Below are 15,803 nucleotides of genomic sequence, written 5' to 3'. Positions count from 1 at the left end.
CAGGCCTGCGGGATTCCAGCAATCTGTGCCTCGGAAGAGGACGGGGCCGAGGGGGAGAAAAGAGCTCGGCTGTGGGCTCATTCAGGCAGGTCCCTCGTCTCCAGTCTGTCTCTGTCTCCTCTCTCTCACATACACAGACACACACACACACACACACACACACACACACGGGGATGGCAGGTTCTACAAGCACAAGCATCTGGGTCTAACTACTGACAATCAATGCTGTGGAAACCATCAGGCTGCCAGACGTCCCGTGGGCAGTGGGAGCCCCGTTAGAATCACACTTCACAGTTCTGGCCTGGGGTCCCAGGGGTCCATCCACTTGCTGGATGCAGAGTGAGAGATGCAGAGTCTGAGTGAGGCTCCTACTGGCAGGCTGGGGGTCTCTGAAGGCCCACCTCCTCTCTGCCCCTCCTCCCGCAGCCCTGGCTTCCTTCCTCCTCTCACTGTCAGCTCCGCCACTTCTCAACTGGTGATCTTAATAAATGTCACTACGCCGCTCTGTGCTTCAGTCTCCTCCTCTGTAAAATGGGGGTAATAATAGTCTTCCCCAGGGTTGCTATGAAGATTACGTGAATGAATATTTGGAGAAGGTTTGGCATGGTGCCTGGCGCTCAGTGCTATAAAAGGGTTTGTTAAATAACATAAATAAATCATGATATCCACGGGCCTTTCTCTGGTCCTTTCACAGGTGGGAGCTCCCAAGAGTGGGCCCCTCTGCTTCTCCAGCCCCTGGAATGGGAGCCCAGAGGGCAGAGCAGGAACTGAGGCTGGAAGCTCCGCAGCCCCGACAGTCTTGGGGCTGCCCCTGGTGCACGGCTGGCCCTTCTCTCCTCTCCACCGGCGCAGCTTCCTGGGGCTGTGTCTTATCTGCCCCCCAAACCTTGAGCTACCTAAGGCCAGGACCTGCTCTGTCTGCAAGCTCCTCCACCCATAAGTCTGGGTTCCAGCAACACGTCGTCACTGGGAAGGGCCCCCCCTCGCCCCCCACCCCAGCCCATACCATGTTCTTTCCCTCCAAGACTTTGCTCCTGAACCTCCCGGTACCTGAAATACCCTCCATCCCCACCCTACCCCAGCTGAAAGCCTTCTTTGACCCCAGTGCTGGTCTGGGTACCTGCCTCTTCTGTACTTCCATGACATCCTTTACCTGTGCCCATCAGAGCACCAATCTGCAGACTAGGTCCAGGCCTGCCTGTCCCACTGGGCTGTGGGTTCCCCCAGGCAGAAACCTGGTAGGAATCCTCCCCAGGCCCATAGCCTCTTCCAGCCCAGGGCTGGGCACAGAGAAATCTCTTGTTCCACTCAGCATGGCCCAGCGCCAGGTAGATCTCAGGAGGGCCCCCTCTCAGGGAAGTATCCCATAGGGAATGTCCTCAGGCCCCCTCTCTGGGTCAGGATGAGTCTGACCAGACCAATCAGGGCCAACCAGCCCATGCTCAGCCTTCAAGGGGCTACGGGGCCACCCAGGGAGAAACAAGAGGCCAGGAGAAGCTGCTTCCAGAAAAAGGCATTATTGAAGGAAACCAGTGCTGGTTGGGGGTTGGTTGCTATAGAAACATGTCCTAACTATCTCCCAAACTGCTGTAAGCGCCACTGATGAGCTTGTGTGCTGGGCTGTTTCAGGGCACATGCCAGGAGTCCCAGAAGGGCCTGTGTGCTGGGGTTCCCAGCACCTGGAGTCCAGATCCCGGAGGACCCTGAAGGAATCCAGCTTCCAGGGAACCCACGTAGCTCCATCAGTCCAGGGGTGGACACAAGAACCGAGGCTGAATTTTCCTGAGACTAGCCATGGCCCAACCTTGACCTCAACCACAGCCTAACCTCGAGCTGACCACAGATCAAGTCACAACCCCGATCACAGAACAACTGGGACCTGATCTCAAACCAGGCCATGAAGCCGAGCTCAGGCCAAGCCACACACTAAGCCTTGACTCCGTCACAGACCCAGACACACGGTCGGCAGTGACTCAAAACAAAGGAATGCCTCTGGCCACCGACTGACGCCTGACCCTGGCCATAAACAGCACCGGGCAAAATCAAGGCACTGTATCCTATAACTTCAGGGCTATTTTCACAGCTAACACTAAATTCTGTATAGCATTTTACACCACTGCCCGGGATCTGCATGGCTTTCACTTCCTATCATCCTCACGGCAGCCCAGGGAGGTCAGTTCAGAAGGGCTCCGATCCCTCTTTGCGATGCCAAAAAGGAAGCTCAGACGGGACCTGCCTCCCGTCATGCTCCCTGCGCCTGGGGGTGGCCTGGGGGTGGGATGACAACCCTAGTCTCCCAGCAGGACACAGTTGGGCCAACCAGTCGTTTTGGGAAAAAAATGTGCTTTTTGAAGACCTGCTGGTATCTCATAAATATGCTACTTAAATACCCATTAATTTAGGAGAGAATTAGTGATTAATAGCTTTGGCTATCTATTGTACTTTCATTTGCTCTGCCCGTTCGGCTCCCGACAGTTCTGAGTTATTTGGAACAATTCTCTCAAGCCCCAGATGTCCCACCAGACTCTGTCCCACCAGACTCTCGCTCCATAAGGGAGAGGTTTTCTCCTGCCTCTAAAGGGAGCTCCCAGAGCACCTGCCAATTCACCACCGATGGCTCTGCCACCTGCAGCCTCCTCAGGAGGGCGGGGGAGCCCAAAAGACAGGACAGAGGGGCCCCTTCAGATCACCCCAGGACCCACTGAGGGGAGCAGGGAACAAGAGACCAGGAGGGACCCAGGCATCCAATCAGGGCATGGGGAGACCAGATTGGGGAGGGTCACAGAGTCAGCGGAGGATGCTGGGGGCTCCTTTAGAGGAGCTGGCCAGCTTTTTGGTAAGGTCACCAAAGGCTACCGTTGGCCTGAAGCAAGCGGCAGTAGGGGAGCTGTCCCCACCGGCCAGGGCCAAGGTGACTCCGACCGGCCATTTGTGCTACCTGCCACTCTGGAGTGACTACAGAGCAAGGATGGGGCCCAGGGTTGCCTCTGCCCCAGGCTCTGCATTTGGTACCAAATCACAGCACCGGGAATTGCCAGCCGGGACCCCGGAGGCAGGGCTGCGTGATGCTCTCACCGCTGCTCCAGATTACACTGTACAAGAAGGAGAGAAAAAGGCAGCAAAGGGATAAACACCACCCCACCCCACCCCCCACTGGGCAGTAATGGGAAGGCTGAAAATAGCTCCTTTTACCACAAGGGATGATTTCAGAATTGCTCAGCTGAGACCAGCCTCACGGGGCGGGGTGGGGGGGGGGGGGTTGGAGGACTGGCGGCGGGGGGGCGGGTATGGCAGGCCAAAGGGAGCTCTGATCAGGAGGACAGCAAGCTGGACCATGGCCACAGCAGCCCCAAACCTCCCAAAGACAGACTCATGGAAGAGTTGCAGCCCCTCGAGCCCGCAGCCCGGGTCCTGCACACCTAGATCCCCGAGGAGGTCAGGAGCGCAGGACATGACGTGCTCTGCAAACACGGAGCCGAGCAAACACAGCATCGGCGGCAGACAGCTCGGAAGAGGCCTCTCGGATCCTCCAGAACTCCACGCCCCTCCCAGACAGAACCCAATGCGTTTCTATTTTTGCTTTCAACCCTTGTTTGGCATCCCCGGCTAACGGACGGCTACTTCCCCTCCCTCCCGAACAACGGGTCATCTAGGAGGGGGAACACCTCCTCGCTGGCCTTCCCTGCCCCAGGTCTGCAAGTTAACAGGCTGACCCTCAAAACGGAAGACGAGGCCCCAGACAGGCACACACACATCCCTCCACCAGGATACCTGGAGAGAACAGCTTGACGCCCGAGAACTCCGGTTTCTAGAGGCAGATGCATTAGCACCTGCCCCCCTGCCAGCCCTGACCGCCCCAGAACCACAGCGCCCGCCCCCGCAGGTTCTGTATTCACCCCACACTCAGGTCACAGCCCAAGTCCCTACGTGCCACCCCCAGCCTCAGCCGGGCCCCAGCTTGAGCCGTGACCCCATCCGCGAGCGAACCTCACGCATGCCACCCTGCGGAGAGTCTGGAGGAGGCGGGGTGGGGCACCACTGCAGGGACCCAGCGCTCACCCACAGCCGCTGACAGGCAGGGGCACCTCACGCGCGCGCCCCCCGGTGGCCACACGGCTCTGCAGGCCTCCGCAGGCAGGCCAACTGGGGCCCTGGAGGTGGCATTTACCTCCGGAGTGACTCACTAAGGCTCCCATTCGTTTGCGAAAGGGGCTGCAGTGTAGCATTTCCCTTCTCTTTAGAAAACGAGAATTGTAGAAGAGGGAGTATAAAGAGATTTGAGGGAGTGGGTGGGGAGCTCAGATCCCATTTGATTTCCAAACTCATCTGTTATGCACTCTCTCCTCCCCCTCCCCCCCCCAGCCCTTCCCCTGGGGGCCCTGGCCGCACCCTTCCACGTGGCTCCTGGCTGAAGATCTGGTGATAGGCTGGGGCCCCGGGACCCTGAAGAGGCAGGTGCTCTCCATGTCCCGGTGCCCAGCTTCCCATTTGTCCTCCCATCCCCACCACCCTTGTGAGGGAGGAGAAGGGAGGAGGTGAGGGCCCAAAAGGCACCGTAAAGCCAGTGGGGAGCGAGGCCAAGAAGGAAAAGAGAGCAGTGTTTGAACTGGAGCAAACTCAGAGCTGTCCTGTCCCCCGAACTCTTTCTTTCCCATTCCCCTTTTACAGACGAGGAAACTGAGACCGGAGGGGCAGTTCAAGGGCAACCAGTGACCGAGCCTGGTCTGTTCTTTGTTACACAGTCCAACTCCTAGGAATGCTGAATCCAAGAGAAGAGACCTAAGTTCTAATTCCAGCTCTGCCTCTGACTTTATGTGTGACCCTAGAACCAGACACTTAACACTTCCAGGCCTCAGTTTTCTCATCCATAAAATGGGGACAACATCAGCCCTACTTCAAAGAGATGCTGCCGTGCCATTGGACAGTAAAGCATGTTGACTGCTACCAAAAAATGAGCCAGACTGTCCCCAGGATGATAATCCCTGAAGCTCTCCCTCCCTCTCCCAAGCCTGGAATCCCAGAGAATTTCTGGGGGGCACCCAGAGCCTACTGAGTAGCTCCCAGTCCTCAAAGCCTCACTGGTCTTGGGCGTTCACACCCTCTGTCGTTGAAGACACCAGAGCTCAGAGAAAAACCCTTTGCCTTTCTGGCCTCAGTGTCCCACTTGCATAATTAACAGGTAGGACCAGAAGATCTCCAAGCCTCTTCTAGACATGAATTACCACTGTATACTAAGATGTATACGAGAAAACATCCCACTTTCTGGCCAGTCCGACACAGACATGGCCCCAGCAAGGGGGGCCTAGCCATGTCCTCGTACCCTGTGTTCCACCACTCGAACACCAGCTAGGACTGGGGCTTCACGCGCTGGGGGTAGGACTCTGTTTTAACTGTGCTGTCTTTGACTCACCACACCATACCACAGCCAGGGCTAAGAGGCAGCAAAGGGTCTCGATCTGGGGCCTGCTGGGGCCTGCCAGGTCGGCTGCTGTGACACGTAACTCAGCAGAGGAACCAGAGACTGGCCCAAGCTCCAGCACTTCCCCGACTGCATGGAAGGCCCCGAAGGCTTCCTGGGGGCAGAGTTTTATGAAGGCCTTGAGTTGGGACACGGTCATCTGATTTGGCCCTAGCCTTCTCCCTCGGAACCTGAAAAGGTGCATTTGCAATCTCCCCGCAGAAACGTGATGCTCTTCCCCAGAAACACTGCGAAGCCATCCAGCACCCTCGGCCTGGGAGTTTCTGAGTCGTGCCTCAAATCTCCTGGCACCCCCGCAAAGTCCTGAGAATCCCAGAGTTGGTCCCTTTCCCAAGCTTCCAAATGCTCTGTCCTCTGAGAGCTCTGGCCGCTCCCCACGCCACCACCTGGGAGCCGTGAAGCAGGGGGCCCAGAAGAAGGTCTGGCTTTGGGATGTGAGGGGGCGGCTGACTCAGCAGAACAAGGTCCCAGCCAAAACTCTGGAAACACAGGTTCTGGGGCCAGCTCTGCCACCACCTTTTTCTGTGGCCTTGGGCAAATACCCCACACCGCAGGCCTCAATGTCCCCTCGTGGTGAGGGCTTTGAACATGAGTTTCTGGAAGCGTCCTCTCAGCTCTGCCACTATAGGATCAGTATTTTACTCACTCGAATTACTGGGTTTGATACAGTCCAGCCCGCTGGCTCCGCCCCTCAGAGCAGAGGTCAACACCTGGCAGCAAATAAACTGGTTCCTGCAGCCTGGAAGGCCCAGCCCTGTGGCCCCAGCCCCGCCTCTCCAGATGGTCCTGGCCCAGCCTGAGAGGTTCCAAGACCCTCTTGGCTGTTGTCTCTGTTCCTGCCCGGCACGGCCTTCCACTTGCCCTGCCCCCGGGTGGGCAGACACCCCTGCCAACCTGCTGGGGTGTGGAGGGAGGCGTAGAGGGGCCCAGGGAGGAAGGGAGGGGCCGTGCGGCTGGCAAGAACCAGCACAAACTCTTCCCAACTAAGACAGCCCGGCCAGGCTGGCCTTGCTTTGCCCCCACAGGAGCAGCCAGAGGGATCTGTCAAAACACCCAAGCTGGGCTTCCCTGGTGGCGCAGTGGTTGAGGGCCCGCCTGCCGATGCAGGGGACACGGGTTCGTGCCCCGGTCCAGGAGGATCCCACATGCCGCGGAGCGGCTGGGCCCGTGAGCCATGGCCGCTAAGCCTGCGCGTCCAGAGCCTGTGCTCCGCAACGGGAGAGGCCACAACAGTGAGAGGCCCGCGTACCGCAAAAAAAAACCCCAAACACCCAAGCCTTACACAACCCTCCCATCCCCCATGCTCTCCGGAGCTCCTCTCGGCCTTCTGCAGCCCCCTAGGGATGCTTCACCCCAGCCAGACAGATTTCGCCACCCTTAGGCACCTCCTCCCCCCCCACCCCCATTCCCACCCGCCATACCTACACCTTTCCCGTCCCACCCTCCTAGCCTCACCTGCCCATGGAAGCCTGCCCCTTGCCACCTGCCTGTCCAAATTCTGCCAGCCTTTAAGGCCCAACTTCTAGAGATATTCAGCCTTCGCTGTTTCAAGCCGCCACTGGCCTCCTCTCTGTCTGCACTGCACTTGAGGCCTGCCGCCATGGGTAGCTCTGTGCATTTCCCGGCCCCTCCCCACTGCCAGCCCTCACCTCCCTACTGCAGACTTTCATCCCCAAGGTAGGCCTCTCTCCTCCTTTGTCCACTAGACGGAGTGCTCCCTCAGGGCAGGACCAATGGCTCTCCTCCTCTTGCCTTTTCTCTCAAGACTGGATACGGGGCACCATAACGATTCTGTTCTGTGTGCTGAAATCTCCCCAGAGATTTGGTAGTCGCCCGTTGGGGATCCACCCTCTGCCATTTATCCAATCCTTTCTAGGACTTGATTACATTTGCTCTTGTACCAGGGCTCTCCTGGCAGCATGGAAGTCCCTTTCACTGCCTTCCTTCAGCTCCTGTGTGACACGGTTGACATGGCCATGGCTGGCTGCTCAGGCTGTGCACTGCACAGGTCTGGGACGCCTTCGCTAGATTACAATGTGATGACCTTGGAGTCGTGCCCTATGGTGGCCCTGAGGCCCAAACCCCTATCTCTAGTCAGTGGCTCCTCTGACCAGTTTTAGACGGAACACCTCACAGGTCAGAGAGCACACTCCCTCATTCACAGTCTAGCTTCTCACAGCCTTCAGCCTCCTTTGGTTCTAACAGCAGCCTCTTCTCCGCCAGAGTGAAGGCCTGATCATTTCTGACTGACCATCAGCCTGTCCATCCACGGTAGATGGTCCTGAATAGCCACTCCTGTCTGAGTTACAGCCCTTCCTTGGGCCTCAGTTTCTCTAGCTGTAAAGAGAGGGACTGGGGCTCCTGCCTCCAAGGATCCCCTTTGTTCTAAAGCTCACCAGTCCACCCTACACAGATTTTGCCATCCGTGCACACATCACCACAAGTTGCCTTCGAGTCAGCGAGCTTAGAAGCCTTAGGAAGAGAAGGGACCTTTACAAAATGCAAAGGAGCCTGGAAGAGCTAAGAAGAGGACGAGCAATCCCATCTTGCTGGGGTCAATCCTAAAGGCTCCTTGCGGGGGCGGCTGAGGGTGGGAGAAAAGAGCCTGGGCGGTTTGATCCACAGAGGAGGGGAGTCTGTGCTGCCCTGAGGGAAAGGGCCAAGCATGAAACTGCAGCAGGAAAGACAAAATGTTAGAACACCAGGCACTGATGCTCAAAGCAGAGCAGTTTTTCACCCGTCACTGGAACAAATTCCCACGGACTCTCAGTCTAGAGACCAATGCACCCACAGACCAAGGTGGAGGGGCCGGAACCGCATCTTTGTTCTGTGAGGGGGGCAACCTACGAGGGTAGCAATGGAGAAAATCCAGTACTCGAAGTCCTTACAGCCTGGGTCTACATCTAAGCTCTGCCCAGACCCTCTGGGCCACCTGGAGGGAGCTATTTCTCCGAGTACCTGTTTCCAGATGTTTTAAAAAGGGAAGAGTAACACTTCCTGCCTCCCGGCATGGCTGTGCACATTGCCTGATACCTAGGACAGGCAGCAATTGTTAACTGCTGCTGTGATGACAGTGCTCTCGGGCAGGTGATCTGTGCAAGGGGTGTGCATGTACTTGCACACACACACACAGGCAGCAGAGGCGCGGGGGCAGTGGGCGGGACACACACCCTGCCATGTGCCCTATGGGAGGAGGGGGTTGGGTAAGGACCCAGGGAGACAGCCTTTTCCAGCTGCCTGGGGGGAAAGGGGAGGGAAGTGAGAAAGGGGGTGTTTACATGTGTTCCGTACTTGCTGTCTCACACAACCAGCCCCACCCCAAGAAGACTCCTCAGGGACAGAACAGGAGTGTATTCTCAGGCGTCCATATCACACCCCCAGCATATGTACAGGGGCATCCAGACCCGGCCCTTGGTTGGGGCAGCATTTGTGGGGTGGCAGTGGCTTGACACAGCCCAGCGGTATCCAGCCCAAGTGTGTGCAGGGGTGAACTCACACTCATGCCATCACTGTCCTCGCTGGTGGGTAGAGGGTGGGGTTCGTGCCAGCCCAATGTCGAGTCCAAGGGGATGGCATGGCACCTGCCAACGTCACAGGCTGGGTGTGAGTTCACGGTAGATTTACACATGCCAGCCTCCCAAGCCAGCCCTGCTGTGTCCAGGCTTGCCGCCACCGTCGTTCCACCGCCCTCCCAAGGCACCATGGGCCCGGAGAGCGCAAACAGGAATATAGTCTCCACCACCTCCCGGTCCCAGAGCCCAGCTCCGGGCCTGGCACAAAGCAGATGTTGGCGAATGATCGTCTGGCTGAATGAATGAACGAATGACTAACGCCCACTCCCTCACACCACGGGCCACACAGCCTGTGTCTGGGGGAGGGCAGAGCCCTGGGGACCCCAGAAGAGGCCCCGCTTCAGACCTCCACACCTGAGGCTCTGCCTCCCAGGGTCCGGAAGGGGGGAGGGGGGGAACGGCTCACTGGCCGGTGCGGAGCGGGGCACCCCTCCTTCCTCAGAAGAAATCTGGGTCTCCTGACTGAGCTGGGGGCGGGGGGGTTGTCGCGTCCTGGATAGAGCGAGCGGCCGGACAAGGGGGCGCGTCCTGGTTGGCGCTGGGGGGCGTGGGATGGAGCGGCGGCCGCGGGACCTCGCCTTCGGTCCCCGCGCCCGGCTCTGCCCAGGGCCTCGGGAGGGCGGCGAGAGCTCCCCACCGCCGGGCTGGACAGAGGCGCCGCAGACCTGGCCCTTTCCGGCGGGGCGGTGGCGAGGGGACGTGGTGTCCCACGAGGTGACCGGGGGCGCCGGAAGGGCGCGGGGCGCGCGGAGCCCCCTCTCCACTCTCCCGGGGGCCGGCCGCGCCGCCGCCCCCTCAGCCCGCCCGGAACCTCCGCCCACCTGCGCCGGGGGCTCACCTGGGCCGGCGCCCCCCGCTCGAGACGCGCGGGTCCCTCCCCCCGCCGGCGGCCCAGCCCTCCCGGCGCCCGCCCTCACCTGCACGGCCCGCCTTGGCCATGGCCCGGCCGGCGGGCTCCGGCGGCGCTGCCCGCTCTCCTAGCGGCTCCCAGCCCGGCCACGGCCGCCCAGCCGCCTCCGGCCGCGAGCGGACTCCGAGCGCCGCGCGCCGCGCCCCCGCCCCGCTCGCCGCGGCCGCCGCCACCGCAGCCGCCGCCGCCTCGCCGCTCCCTCCCGCTCCCTTAAAGGCGCCGAGCGGCGGCCGCGCCGGCCCCCCCGCGCCGCCGGGGAGGGACTGACGGAGGAAGGCGCCCAACGCCGCCCCCGCGGGCCCGCACCCCTGCCCGGGGCCGCTGCCGCCGCTCCAAAACGCTCCGCTCCGAGCCCCGGACGGGCGCAGAGACGCTGAGGCGCTGCGGTCCAGGCGGAGATGCGCACGCGGACCGCGAGTCGGGGGCGAGAGCCCCTGAGACTGGGCGCTAGAGACACCCCTGGGGCCGAAACACCGACGGGGAGAGGGGGAGAGAAATTCGGAGGAGATTCGAGACCCTGGCACCTGGAGAGTGACAGAGAGCAGAGAGGAGAGAGAGAAAGGAAGAACGGGCACCGGGAGGCTCCCGCGAAGCCAAGAGGGAGGTGTCTCCAGGGATCCGAGGCAAGAGATGGACCCCTCCATCAGCCCCAACTCCAGGCTATCATTTCTAGGATCCACAACCTGGACCTGAACTAGCCTCAGAGGGGAAGGGATTTCTGTGCCCTTAGTTCTAAAGGAACTTGTAAAATACACGTAAAGCCCACCTGGGATTCCAGGCTGGCGCAGTCTGGGGAGGCCAGGAGCCTAGCTGTGAGCTGTAGCCCCCTTTGCTTCCCACACCTGGGACGCAGACATCCTGGTGCACAGTCCCAGCGGAGGCTGGGGAGGCTGGGGTTGTGGCTTCTGCCTGGGGGCAGCCGGGGATTCACAGCCCAGCCCCACCAGGGGGCGGGAGAAGGCCAGCCGTTTCGGTGGTGCCTGGGTGGTAGCCAGATGGGAGGCCCCAGGGGAGAGCAGTCCTCTCCCTCGCTCAAGGCTGGGCCAGGTCGGTGGGCCCAGCAGATGTCTGCCCAGCCTTTGGCAGCTCCCAACATCCCCAAAGCCGGCTGCCTGGCTCAGCTGCTGGAAAGGGCTAAGGGGTATCTGTTCTCAGATGACCTTTCAATTCCCACCAAACCATCCCTTGAGAAGATGCCCTCTGCTTCCTTCTGAGGACCTGGGAAGCTAAAGCCCAGTTACCGTCTGTAGCCAGGCACCTCACACACCCTGTCCCACACCCGCCTTCCAGGGAAAAGGATAATTCCACCCTTAGGGTAGCCACTGTCCCGACTCCAGGGTCCCATTAGCCCCTCTATGGAAACGGGGCACATATGGTGCTGAAAGGGTCCTCAGTGGGCATTTAGCCCAGCACCCCACCCCCCGGGACTTTGTCTCCATCCACCGGATCCCCATCAAGTGGCCCTTCAGCTCCTGGTGTATTACATCCAAGGACGGGGAGCTCAGTACCTCAAGCAGGAGTTCCTCCATCTTCGGATGCTGCTGACTGTGAGAAGGTTTCCCCTCATCTGAACTGAAATCTGCACCTCAGATGACCCACCTGTGGGTCCTTCTGTGGCCTCACTCAACAGGACCAAGGGCCCTCTGTCTAAACTCCCTAGTGTGGCTTCACCAAGAGGGACCAACCATCCGGGTTTGCCAGAGACTCCTGGTTTTAGCACTGAAAGTCTCACAACCCAGGGAACCCCTCAGTCCCCAGAGTTCTGGATCCCAGAGCCAGACAGCAGGGCTGACCAACAGACAAAATTTCAGAAGCTCCGAGGTTGAAGCCGGAGCTCTTGGCCGGTGTGTGCCATCCGTCACCAGCCGGGAGTGTGTGAGGGAATCCCTGCAGCCTTTCCCCATTACTCGGGCATGGTGGAGGCAGGGACAGCAATGAGTGGACAGGCAGTATGCTCGGGGCTTCACATATATCATGTCTTTTAACCCTCAGGCAGTTGGTGCATAATACCCTCGGATGTCTTGTATTATCCCCAGTTTACACATAGGAAAGGGAGGCTGAGAAAGTTCCGTGCTTGTGGTTATGCAGGATAAATTTAGAGCCTATGTTCTATCCCTCGGGCCTGGTTCTCACCCTTCCCTGCAGGCAGGGCACAGTCAGAGGCCTGACTGCCTGGTTAATGTCCAGGTTCGGCCACCTGGTCTGTGGGTGTGAGTTGTCACAGAGGAACAATAAAGCAGCCTCAGAGGGGACACACCCGGGCCTGAGCACCTCCTGAGGCCCTTGGCTCACAGCCGCAGCAGTGACCACAGTCTGGCAGGGGCCCTACTTCCAGGCAGCACTGCGCGCGTGCGTGCGTGCGTGTGTGCGTGTGTGCGTGTGTGTGTGTGTGTGTGTGTGTGTGTGTATTTCATAGGCAAACACATCCTGCTCAGGGAAGATGCTCCCTGAGGTGGGCACTGAGACCCCTCCCACCTCTCCGTCCAGTCACCACAAACCCTTGGGAGGGGGTGGGTGGGGCAGGTTGGGGGAGACGCCGAGTTGATGGGAGTTACAGAAATCATCTAGCCAGACCCTCCTCCACGCCCCCATTTCTCAGATGGGAAGACAGTGGGCCAGAGATGGAGGAGGCTTGCCACATGACAACCCACTTCCGGGATCCACCCATGGCTTCTCCACTTTGGACCTCCACCGCAGCCCCAGTCCCTGTCTGAAGATCAGTGCTGCTGCGTGGATCTGGAGTCCAACAGGGAATGTGGGGCCCTGGCCCCCCAGGGCAGCTCCTGAATGCGTGGGCTGTGACCTGCTACCAAGGAATTTGTGGCCCTGCCTTCAGATAGAGCAAACACATCAGGACTCAAGGCCATTAGATTAACTGGTGGGAGTTAACTTCCTGCGTCAGAAGAATTGTCCTTAATTGAAGAAAGGAATAACTAGCAATTTAGAGACGCTGACCTGAGCTGCCTGCAGGAGAGAGAAGCCAGAGTCAGCCGGTGCTTCCTGGGCCTCCCAGCTCTGTGACTGAGAGACGGGGTCAGGGTTCCAGACAGGATCTTTCCTCTGGGACCCGCTGCCCAGACCCTTTCCTCTGCCCACAGCCTGTTGAGCTTCCGCCTCTGGAGTAGTCAGTTGCCCCCGGGGCCCAGCCAAGCACTCCAGCCTAGAGATCTGGGAAAAAAGTGCAGAGGCCAGTGCTACCTGGTCCCCAGGAGAATGTGAACACAGACGTGGATGGAGCAAAGAGGTCCAGGCGGGTGTGGAGAGGCACATGGCTGGGGTGACCCCTCCACATGACAGACCCAAGGCCTGGGTATCCATCCCGGGCAGGTGGTGTCCAGGCACTTGGAGAGGTAAGTGACCGTCATCAAGAGCCATCGTGGCCCCGTGGAAAGGCAGCCACGCCAGGTTACACTCATTTCCTTTTTGGACACGTCGCAACCGGTGGAGTTCGGTATTGCAGTGCCTGCTGGGCCTGGTGTGGCCACTGTCCAACTCTCTGATGGTGACTTGCACGGAAGTCAGGAGCAGGACAGTGGTCTGGTTAAGTGACTTACCCCTGTCCACTGCTGATGGACGCCAACAGAAGGAGGCCTGGGACAGGACCAGGGCCAACTCGAGCCCGGCAGCAAAGGCGCCAGTGAGTCCCTCGGCCTCTGCCGGTGTCACGTGGGTCTCTCTCACCCGAGCTGCTGGAAACGCCTTCCCTCCCTGCAGTGTCTCCTGTCCTGGCTCTAGCCGTCCAGGCCCCTCCTCGCTGGTTCCCACACTTTAAAGAAACTTAGGGGTTGTCCACTGCCATGAGGCTCGCCCCCAATCACGAAAGCAGCCCTAGGAATAGATGCTTTTCTTTGGAGCCTTCCAGAACAACCGGGAGTGGCTGGTTTGTTCTCACCATCGCCTTCTCACACCAGGCTGCCCCCCACTTCTGCCCACCATCCGGGACACTGGGTAGAATGTGCCTTCGCATCTAGAGCTCTTCTTCTTCTCCTTGCTGGGAGCTGTGGCTTATCTAGTCCGTGCTTCCACCTTCAACCTTAAGAATGGTTAGGACCCTGCCTGTCCCCTTCCCTGCTGGCGAGGGCCCGTTCCCAGCAGTTACACTAATAACCCCAGCCTCACGTTCACAGCAGATCCTGTGAAGGAGGCACTGGGTCACCAAGGTTCTCATTTGTGATCTCACGCAGAGGCAGGCAGATTCCCTTAAGATCAACACAAATGACCTCTTAGGTGAGCCCTAGACCCCTGTGTAAGAACCCCTGGCCAGGAAAGACCCCCACCCACCCACCCACCGACCTAGTAGACCAAGGAGAATGCTCTACCTTTACATAGACCATGGTCCCCCCTCTATGCCCACAAGGGTGGGCCGCAAAATCTAGATGACATTCACATTCCTGCATCCTCAGTATTTTCGAAAGATGCTTGGAGACATCTTGCAGAACCTGTTGAACAAGACCTCCCCCGGTTTTACTTGAGTGCTGAGATGACCCGAGGCTCAAGTTTAGATTTTATTTCATCAATTGCTGTTTAGCCGGCTTCGTTGAGTGGGGTGCGCTGGTACATGGGATTTTGGAGAGAGGGTCTGGAGAGGCCGAAGGGAGATTTTTTAAGAAAAGAGGGGGTTGGGTGGAGGCAGAGAGATGTGGCCGCGGCTCTAAGGAACGAGCTGATTTAAGAGGCTGCCCAATGGGTTAGCAATTTATCTCCTCCTTCAGCGCTTGCAGTTGGAGCTGTGTTTTGTGTTTGTTTGATGTCAAGACTGTTGAGATTGGCCTCAAGCAAGACCAGTTGTCTTCAAGTTATATTTAGACCAAATACAAACGAGGAACTGGCTGAAAATCTAAAACGCACTGCAAGAGTGGTCCTTGGAGTCTACACTCCTGCAAACATGCATCAGTGCCAGCGGCCCCAAACAAGCATGTACCAAAGCTCCGACCTCAGACTCGTTGCTCCCCTGCCCTGGCCCCCCACACGACATTGTTTATGACAGATTCCAGAACACAGAGAAGCAAACACAGGTATAGATGATAAGGCACTAAGGAAACAATAGATCAGCCTGTGTGACCTGATTACTAATGTAACTGTATTGACGAGGCAGGAAATCACAACCAGATTATGTAAATAGATTATGTAACAGACTTTATTGGCACCTAGTAGACTACCTACACCTATTAGGGCTCTTGTACACCTTTCTTCAGATCCGGCTTTGCTCAGGCTCCACAGCTCGGCATGGCCCTTGCTCTGGACCCCTACAAGGTCCCAGCTCTGGCCATGTTGGCTGAGTACCAGGATGGCAGTGCTGGAAGGTCCTGAGGGAATCATCTAGACCCAAACCATCTTTATCTATTGTGTTTGAACCCGAGATGCACCTAATAGGATATAATAGGATTTGGTATTACCAGCTCATGGCATCTCCTAGCAGTCTCAGCAGAGTCTTTTTTTTTTTTTTTTTGGTCTCTTTTTGTCCTCACCCCCAGTCCATTCCTCTCTTCCAAATGCTGTGTGCTTTTCCCATCTAACTTCAGAAGCTCTCCTGTCTGTGTAGCCTAAACATTATATACCTGCACGGATGCATTTAAAACATTACATAATGGGGCTTCCCTGGTGGTGCAGTGGTTGAGAGTCCGCCTGCCGATGCAGGGGACACGGCTTCGTGCCCCGGTCCGGGAAGATCCCACATGCCGCGGAGCGGCTGGGCCCGTGAGCCATGGCCGCTGAGCCTGCGCATCCGGAGCCTGTGCTCCGCAACAGGAGAGGCCACAACAGTGAGAGGCCCGCGTACCGCAAAAAAAAAAAAAAAAAAAAAGTATTTAAAACATTACATAATGGCACCATGGCTAGCCCG

General features: G+C 58.4%; 1 protein-coding gene across 3 annotated transcripts in view; it reads right to left on the bottom strand.

The window, feature by feature from the left end:
- The window catches only part of PITPNM3 (PITPNM family member 3), an 88,335-nt gene extending 78,192 nt beyond the window's left edge, over positions 1–10,143 (bottom strand). For 2 of the 3 annotated variants that reach the window (XM_027130784.1, XM_027130783.1), the window contains exon 1: positions 9,969–10,081. In XM_027130784.1, coding sequence (XP_026986585.1) covers positions 9,969–9,990 — 22 coding nt within the window. In that variant the 5' untranslated portion in view covers positions 9,991–10,081. Of the gene's footprint in view, positions 1–9,968 lie in introns of all 3 variants that reach the window. The other variant, XM_027130782.1, reaches the window with a different exon arrangement.
- Between the last annotated feature and the right edge of the window lie 5,660 nt (positions 10,144–15,803).

This window comes from Aethalodelphis obliquidens, unplaced genomic scaffold, assembly GCF_003676395.1.
Source record: "Aethalodelphis obliquidens isolate GAN/ISIS:26980383/991018 unplaced genomic scaffold, ASM367639v1 scaffold38, whole genome shotgun sequence".
Taxonomy (NCBI): Eukaryota; Metazoa; Chordata; class Mammalia; order Artiodactyla; family Delphinidae; genus Aethalodelphis; species Aethalodelphis obliquidens.
This window is presented reverse-complemented; position numbering and strand designations above follow the sequence as displayed.